The sequence below is a fragment of the Streptopelia decaocto genome (assembly GCF_964273445.1).
Source record: "Streptopelia decaocto genome assembly, chromosome: 1".
Classification (NCBI taxonomy): domain Eukaryota; kingdom Metazoa; phylum Chordata; class Aves; order Columbiformes; family Columbidae; genus Streptopelia; species Streptopelia decaocto.
Window position 1 is genome coordinate 83,451,128 of NC_138663.1, and position 8,770 is coordinate 83,459,897.

The window sequence follows — 8,770 nt, forward strand, 5'->3', positions numbered from 1 at the left end:
GAATGGTTTGCCCATGATGTCTCAGGAGCAGTTGCCTTTGATTTTCAGGTTAACCCACAGGCCAGTCATACAGTTCCTTTTTGTTTCCCATGCAAGAATCTCAGAAGGCTCCCAATTTGCCCTCACTCTATAGACAGGGAAGCTGGGACTAGTAATCTGCCATGAGACACACACAGCAGCAGCAGAAGTGCTGGTAGAACTGGTGTTCCACATCCTTTCAAACTGACCTAAATCCCATTTTCTATGGTCTTGCTCACCTCCAGCTGTCTGTTTCTTCTCTCTGCTGATACCAGAATACTCTCACAGCAAGCAGGTTCCACTCTTTGGCCTGTTGGGCAGGTACTGGGTGCTAGCGCAGGCTTGGGAAGAAGGCAGCAACAAACATCTGTGGAGCAAAGAGGCACAGAGGGTTGCAGGGACAGTCTAGGTTTAATCATTTTACATTTCTGTAGATCTACACCCTCAGCTCTAAGCTTCTGACATGAGGGATAAATATGCCCTTGTGCCAAGGCAGGGCTGATTCCAACAAGAAATATTTGAATTAACTCTGGGACCTGTCCATTAAAAATGGGCCTGTCCATTGAGAAATATAGACATTACCTAGAAACTCGCAATGTTTTTTGAGATGAAAGTAATAAAATCTTCCTAAACACAGGCAGAGCAAAACCTCTGAAGGGAAAGGGATTGGAGCAAGCCCATAAAGCAGACCACCCTGCAGCCTCATAGCTGAGTTATGTGGCTCACTCACCTATAGTTATTTAGTGAACAGCTCTGCGGGTGCCTGCCCCACTTGGGGTGGCCGTATGTCAGCAAATATCAGCTTAAAGTAAATTCCTCATTTTCTTTATTCCAACCAGCCTGCAACAGCCTGGCAAAGGCCACAGCCAAGACTACATAAATGAAAGGATGTGCCTTTGAAAGACCATGAGGGAGCAAATCTGTTGGGTGTGGATCTCACCCACACTAAATCTTTTCCAACCTCCACAGTGAAAATGCCTGTGTTGATTGCACCTCTGTAGACCAGCCAGTTGAGATTTCTGTGTCTGCTCTGCAAAATGAGATCTGGTGTTGGATGTGGCTTTGTCCAGTGTTTCTGAGTTTGCTCTGACAGAGACATGTGGAAGATGAGACAGACACATTTTCAGCTAGCTCCCTCAAGTGCCAGCGTGAAAGAAACTCCTTTCAGTTTAAAGAAAAATGTAGATTCTAACCCCACGTCTGATCCTTGCTTGTTTTTCACCCTTAATCCATCTCTGACCTCTGCACTAAGAGTGTGGGAAGTGCTGCTAGGTCAGGAGGGTGTGTGTGTGCATGTGTGTGTGGGTCTTCTGGGGGTTCCAATGAGACACAAGCCAAGAAGCAAAGGTCTCAGAACCCTCCCTGTAACCTGGAGCCAGGGCTTGGGTTTGCCCAGCACGGTACTGGTACTGAGCAGCTCAGCATCCAATCTCCCTCCCGTCCACTCCCATGTGGTGGAGATTGTTTGGGATTTTTCTCCCAGTGCAGTGAACAGCTGTCTTCTACAGGACATCTGTGCTCACAGGATTATTTTGTGACGGCAATTTGAGCTAGGCCTAAAGAAGCAAGTGGGAGGAGGTTTCCTGGAGCTCTTGATCAGAGCCCTGATCAGGTATGACTGAGGAACCTGTAGAATGGGAAGAATTCAGAGGGGACATGTTTTAGCCTGGATGCCATGTGTGGCTTTCTCTCCCCCACTCCACCCTGCTCTTGTCCCCACCCCACCAATCAGGCTCTTTAACATGACAAAGAGCTTCGAGGAGCAGAGGATGGTGAATATTGCAGTCCCGGGCAGGGTATAACCAGCTATAAAGGTAACTGCCTGTCTACACTTAAGAGCTACCTTAACCCCTCAAGTCAAGGTGACATCTAATAGAAGGTGGTGGAACCCGCTCTTCATCTGTTCCACATGTGTGCACACTTGGCTCTGCCCCCCTACCAGGCTTACCCTGGTGGGCCTGTTATGGGGTACCTGGAGTTTTACTGGAACTCGGCTGCAGAGGCAGGACATGCCCCCACTTCGACTGGGCCAGCTGGAGCCACCAGTGTCAGTCAGTCTCCAGAGGCAGGAAGGAAGAGGCAAACAGCAGGTAAGGTCTTTCAGCTAAGTTCTAGAGCTGATCCCCAGGATATCCGTGGTTCCAGGCCAGCCACCTCGAGCAAATTTTTCTCTCTCCCTGACTGTTTTGCTGATGTGTGAGCTGGACAAAGTGTGACATGGTGGTAAAGAAGGATGGGTGACCTTGGGCAGTCACACCGCCTTTCCATGCTACTTTTCTTCAGTTTCCTAAACCTGAACAGAGCCTGCATAGTCCAGGCACTGGCACGTCTGTGCTCCAGGCTAAAGGGCAATGTGACAACATGGTCTCATGGAAGTTCATTGTTCTCGGCAGGAATGTCTGGGCCTCCTTTTAGTCAAATGCTGTCTTTGTGTTATAGAGAGAAATAAATCCTGAAGGTAATTCTACTCATAGCATCCCTTACCCCTTACAAAGTCTTCATGCCCTTTGTGTGTTCATTAAACTTGAGCCAAGGCATGCACACTGTGGTGGTAAATCTGTTCCCTTTAAATCCAGCTTTGTTACTCGCTGCTTCTTTTAATTTGACATTTTCCTCTCACTATTTCCCTCTCATTTCCATGTTCTTTTTGCCTTGCCTTTACCTGTTTGCGAGAAAGTCCCAGGTCCCACCGCAGTGGCATTTTCTGTTCCTGCCATTCCTCTCCCACTCCAGTAAGTGGCAATAGAATAGCTGATGAAAGCAGGTTTTGCCCAGCCCCATTGTATGGCCAGCAGGGTAGTTAATGCTCTTGTAAGGTTAATGGGTGGGAGGAGAGCAAGCTTTTGGAGTGCCAGTTTCAAGCTGTCAGAAACTCAGCCAAAGTGTCTGGTGGCTATTTAGCATGTGGCTACTTGACATGTAGTCTGGAGAAAGGCTTAGGTTCTCTGCACGCTGCCTGCTCCACAAAGACAGCAGGCAGATTGACTCATTCGTGCCTCCAGTGAGCCTGGTATATAGACTTAAAACCCATCTTCAAACACTCTTCTGCTGCCTCTCTTTACAGAGAGAGCCCAGTCATGGAAGCAAAGGCCTACAGATGACAAACGTTTGTGGGATTTGGTCTGTCTTGGGTTTTCACGTTTATGTCTGCTGCACTGCTGTTTGTATTTCTTGCTTCCTCTTTCCTTCACTCTCTTTTCATGGGAGGGAGAATCCCTGTGTCTTGAGCTTGACCTGCAGGTGGTAAATTACATGCGGCTTTGGGATGACAGGATGAGCAGGAATATGTGGGACTTTTAGCTGTGTGGTGTCTTGTTGTGGTTCCTCTCTAACAGAAGACTTTCCTGTTTTCCAAGCCCACATTCTCAACATGCTAATTTCCTACCTATAAGGTTTTTACTGCGCAGCCTGCAGGAGCCGAGCATCCTGTGATCCCCCACAAAATTTTATCTTGCTATGCTTTCAGGTCACAGATGTCCAGCTTCCTCTCAGGCTCTGCACGCCCCTGCACATAACACCTCAGGACTTTGCACCTCTTCTGTTGACAACTCATTCCTCCTCGTAGGCAGAATCCCATTTGTAATTCTCATGGTCCTGCTTGCCAGCACCAGAAACCTGCCCCACTACACACCTGCCTCTTCACACAGCCCATGCTCTGGGTAATTATAATAGTCTAGGGAATATGAAATAGCCAAGAACAGGCCTAAAAGAGCAGGCAACCCTAGAGTGACAGGCACCACAAAGACAGGTATGCCTCTGTCAGGAAGTGTCAAGGACAGGAGGGTAACACGGAAAAGATACCGCAGACATGGCCACCTTTCTGAGGCCCAGCAACACCTCAAGGCTTTGGAGTGTTTGCTTATTAAGCATCTCAGTTTAGGACAGAAGGAAGGGTTTGGTAGGATGGATGGGGACACCATTCCTCAGGAAGGCGTCAGTACTTTGTGTGTAATATACATTTGGGAGGTTGAGGAGGGTGTCTCAGTGAGCTTCGGAGTCACAGCTCTGAGGGTGACTAGGAAGGAGATTCGGAGCTGTTGACTGGGCTCAGCAGTCAGAAAATGGCACTGCCCTATTCACCGCACCTCCCCTCTCCTGAAATGTCAGTAGGAGGAGAGGAGATAGACCATGCAGAAGGGTTTGCGGAAGAGTAGCTGGAGGGAGGAGGGATTGACAGATTTATCGTTGCAGTTATGGGGAAGAAGGGAGACTGGCATCACAGCCCTTCCAGTCAGGGCTGGCCTGAGAAGGTCTCAGCCTCTCACAGATCCCAGAAAAAAGGCAACTGACAGAGAGGTGCTGGGGTAACTTCTCTTGTTAGCATTTTCCTATTCAGGCAGCCTGAATGACTTTGCATCTTGGCCCCTTTTGTCTGGACTAGTAGCCCAGATTGCTTAGGAAGTTTTTCCTTTAGATCTTTATCTCAACTTTGTCCTCAACAGAAACCCCTTAAGACATGTACCAGGACAAGTGACAAGGGTCTTGGACACTTTCATCTGCACACTTTAATTTTGTCCTCTGTTTCCCTGGTACAGAATTATTGTATCTTCTCAACTATCCCACGAATCTACCTTTCCTCTCTCACTCCCCACTTCTGTGTCAAATTTATCTCCTTTGTTTGTGTCTTGCCAGAAGCCCCTCTCAGCCAAATAGGTCCCTTCATCTATATATGTGTTTCCAGCAGTGGGATGGTGTTGTCATTTAACATGGCAGGCAGATAAACACCATACGCAGCCATTAGTTCACTCCCCTGCTACCTCAGTAGGAGCAGGGAGAGAATTGGAAAAAAGGTAAACCTCATGGGTTAAGATAAAGACAGTTTAATAGTTCAGACAGGGATAATAATACTAATAGTAACAGTAAATTCATAGATGTAGATATATAGATACAAAACAAGTGGTGCACAATGCTCACCACTCATTAACTGACACCCAGCCAGTTCCTGAGCAGCAGTCCCCCAGCTAACTTTCCCCTAGTTTATATACTGAGTGTGACATCATACGGTATAGAATATCCCTTCAGTCAGTTTGGTCCTGGTTGTGCCCGCTCCCATCTTCTTGTGCATCTCCAGCTTCATAATTGAAAAGACCTTGACTTGGTATAAACATTGCTTAGCAACAACCAAAACATCAGTGTATTATCAATATTCTTCTCATACTAAATCCAAACCACAAGTACTATACCAGGTACCAGGAAGAAAATTAACTCTATCCCAGCTGAAAGCAAGACAGATGGCCTGTGGTGAGAGCCATGGGCAAACAGGAGTGAGCATATATCCAAGGCCTGGCTGATGCTCTCCATCTGCTGCCCCATCATTGTAAGCAGACTGCTCTGCCCCACCATACACTCTGGTTGGTAGTCACTTTGCCACTGTCTATCAAGTGCCTTGAGATTGGCAGGCAGGCAGTTCTGAGGATCCTAGTCACCAATTCAAAACTATGCTTGCAGTCATGACCAGGCCTCTTTACACCATACTGAAGCTGAAATATCACCGGGGCATTTTGGAGGAGGATAGTAACGCTGTGAGCCAATGTGTAACCATTCTCCCCTCCCTGCTTTGACTTTTCTATCTGGTGAAAAGGAACCATGGGCATCCCAGAAGGCTGAGCTGGGAAGCTGCTCGCTGTCAGTGGGCTTGTCTGTGCTCACAGATCCATGAAGGAAGGAGGGTGACACAGGCCTTTGCATCAAGAAACTCCCTGCCTGTTTGGCAAGGAGCTCTATAGCAGGCAGGGAGCATGCTCATATCCACACAGCTGTGCATTATGTCTTGTATACCTTCTCTCATTGTCTTTTTATTTCTAGAAGTAGCCCCAGCTTCGTCCAGTTCTGGGAATTTCAGCCAGTTCACACCAGATTCAGCCACGAGTCCACATTCGGCAACCTCATCCCCACAGCTTACAGCTAAGTCTCAGAAGGGCAGAGAAGATGGAATGGAGGGGGTGAGGAAGGCCAAGAACCGCACAGCTTTCTCCAAGGAGCAGCTGCAAACCCTGCATCAGCGGTTCCAGAGCCAGAAGTACCTCAGCCCTCAGCAGATCCGGGAGCTTGCTGCTGCCCTGGGACTCACCTACAAGCAGGTAGAGATAGAGATTTTGACCCATGGTATATCTGTCACAGCAGCTGAATGGTCACCTAAGGCAGGATGGAAAGATGAGTCTCCAGCAGAAAGTAGAAGCAAAGGTGCCAGCTAACAGTTGCTGTCCTGACTATTCATGCCCAGAGGTCAGAAGCACTTCTGGGGGACAGGAGTGGCAGTGGTACCTCCTTGGGGCCTCTCCAGTTAAGGGTACACTTGTAATAGAATTGCAAACACAGTGATGAACACATAGTTTGCTACAAACAGCTTTTATCCTGGGCTTGACAGCACTTCACAGATTTTTTCCATGCACTGGGGAGCTTCACAGAAACGCTGGCATGCATCAGTTCTCCGATTGCCGGGGCTGCAACATGCTGAAAGTTATTGCTAGTATTTCCCAGTGCTGACCTTGTCCAATATCTAATACTGATGCACACTCAGCATGGCTTGTCTGTTTGACACCTGCTCTCCACTCCATGTGGGTACTTCTACGTTCATACATTGCAGCCTTTCAGTGGTGCTGCTGACCTCCAGGTAGTGTGTAGTGAACTGGTGCTGGTTCAAATGATGCCTTCCTAAAGCAGAGGGGGCTGGGGAACGGGGCTCAAGTGCTTGCAGTTACCATTCCAAAATCTGCCTGGAATTTGGATATCAGAGCTGGATATGATGGTCTGGATGCCCTGGGATGCCCTGGGACTAAAAATGTTGTATATGCATTTTAGGTGCACACGTGCATGCATGCACTGAACTGGTTCTGTCAGGGACAAGCTGGTGGGACAGCAGACACAGGCCTGGGGGGAAAAGGCTCTGGAATTCAGCCCAGCAAGGAGTTTTGAATTTGGGAACTGCTGGTTACAAGGAGCAAACCTCTCCCTTCTCTACTTTCAAGTGTGCAGCAACAGTGTCTTAGAAATTTGCCTGTAGTGCAGAGGGTTTGTAGAGACCTGTGTGGGTCTCATTTGCACCAGTCATTCGTCTTCGTGATTGAAATGAGTCAATTTTTCACAGGTATAACTGTTCTGTGGACATAATGCGGCTCCCTCCCCCCACCATGCAGATGAACTAGCCACCTGCTGAGGCTACTAGACAGACACCTCCCCTTGGCAACAACCCCAAGGAGCTCTTAGAGAGCTTTATCTGCTGCTGCTTATATATCTATGTCATCTGGTCATTCTTGTGAATCTGATAACATTTGCTCCTCCCTCTCCTTTGCTGATGTTTTCTCTGCTCTCCCTTCCCCACCCAGGTGAAGACTTGGTTCCAGAACAGGAGGATGAAGCTGAAAAGGTGCCAGAAGCAAAGTCTGTGGACTGAACGGGCTCAGTGGCTCACAGAAGTAAGAACATAGAACATGAGTCAGCGTGGTCCTTCTATCTGGGCAGTTCAGTCCTGTGATGTCTTTCCTCCACAGGGGCAACTTAAGTGTACAAGTATCAGCATACCCTGCCTTTGTTCAGCACAGAGGCAGAGACTTCACACAACTCTCCGTGTTCTGTAGGTAGCCTACCACTGGGCTTGCTATGCCACTGAAACGCTTCCAGAGAAAAGCTGGTTTCCTCACATTATATGCATATATATATATATATATATATGTACACACACACACACATATATATATATATGACTGTGTATCCACCCCTGAGCTATGGGGATAGTTCTTCTTGCCCTCCCAAGCTATTGCTGCTGATCAAGAGAAAACACAAAGTGTGAAGGGACAGAGCCCTAGTATGTGTCACGCCTGTGGGTACCAGTGGAGAAGCTATGTGTCTGACTCACTGTCTTTACCTTTCAGAGTGGCTTCCAGCCAGGTACTTACCTGGATGGGCACCCCAAATTCCATGAGGTCTACCCAATCACCACAGCCAGCAACATCCAAACCATGCCTCCATCTCACCAGCACTACGGAGCAGGGCAGAACACTTACACAATTGTGACCGGCGAGGATGGAGGAGTCTTTGGCAAAGGTGGGGGCACCTGCAGCAGCCAGCAGACAGTGGGCTTCATTGCCCAGCACAAAGTAGACTTTTACCACAGCTGTCCTGGAAATGTGGAATATTCCAGCACAAAGACAGGTGACACCTGTGACTTTCACCACTCGACCACCATGGGGGCTCCTTTCCCAGCCCCTGCTGGCCACCATCTCTATCATTCCTAAGCACTGTGGATGCCGGGTACTTAAGCACCTAGGAATCAAATCTTATTCTCATCTCTCCCTTTGTTATTCATGTGCCCTGCAGCTTGGGGGCATCATGTAGCTACAACTTGTTTTGACATCCCCATACGTGCCTGCAAGCACAGACACACAGACGTGCAGATATACCTGTTTGCCCATATATGAACATACAGGGGCGTGCAGAGCCTGAGAGGAAGCTGAACATCATTCATATGCCCTTACACATGCACACACACATCCCTTTCTTTATTGGCACAGACACTCAAGTTCCCTTATAGTAAGACCCAAGATCTGGCTATCTAGATTATCCCCTGGATCTTCTGAATTATTTTGTCTCAGAGGAGGCACAGATTCCTTTGGGAATCCCATTTATACAAATCACTGTACAGCTGTATATACATAACACACAAAGCCATAGGCTGTATGGAAAGGTGCAGGTCACATACTTTTCACTGAAGATGGAGAAGTTACTGTCACATGCCAGGCATCCATCTGATGGT

General features: G+C 48.0%; 1 protein-coding gene across 1 annotated transcript; it reads left to right on the forward strand.

Annotated features, from left to right (window-relative positions):
- Positions 1-1,927: 1,927 nt before the first annotated feature.
- Positions 1,928-8,252, forward strand: LOC309435385 (homeobox protein NANOG-like; the record flags this gene model as incomplete). The annotated part of the gene is made up of 4 exons (XM_082043566.1): positions 1,928-2,108; positions 5,824-6,098; positions 7,344-7,433; positions 7,890-8,252. 4 exons carry the CDS (start codon positions 1,928-1,930, stop codon positions 8,250-8,252), a joined length of 909 nt encoding a protein of 302 aa, XP_081899692.1.
- Between the last annotated feature and the right edge of the window lie 518 nt (positions 8,253-8,770).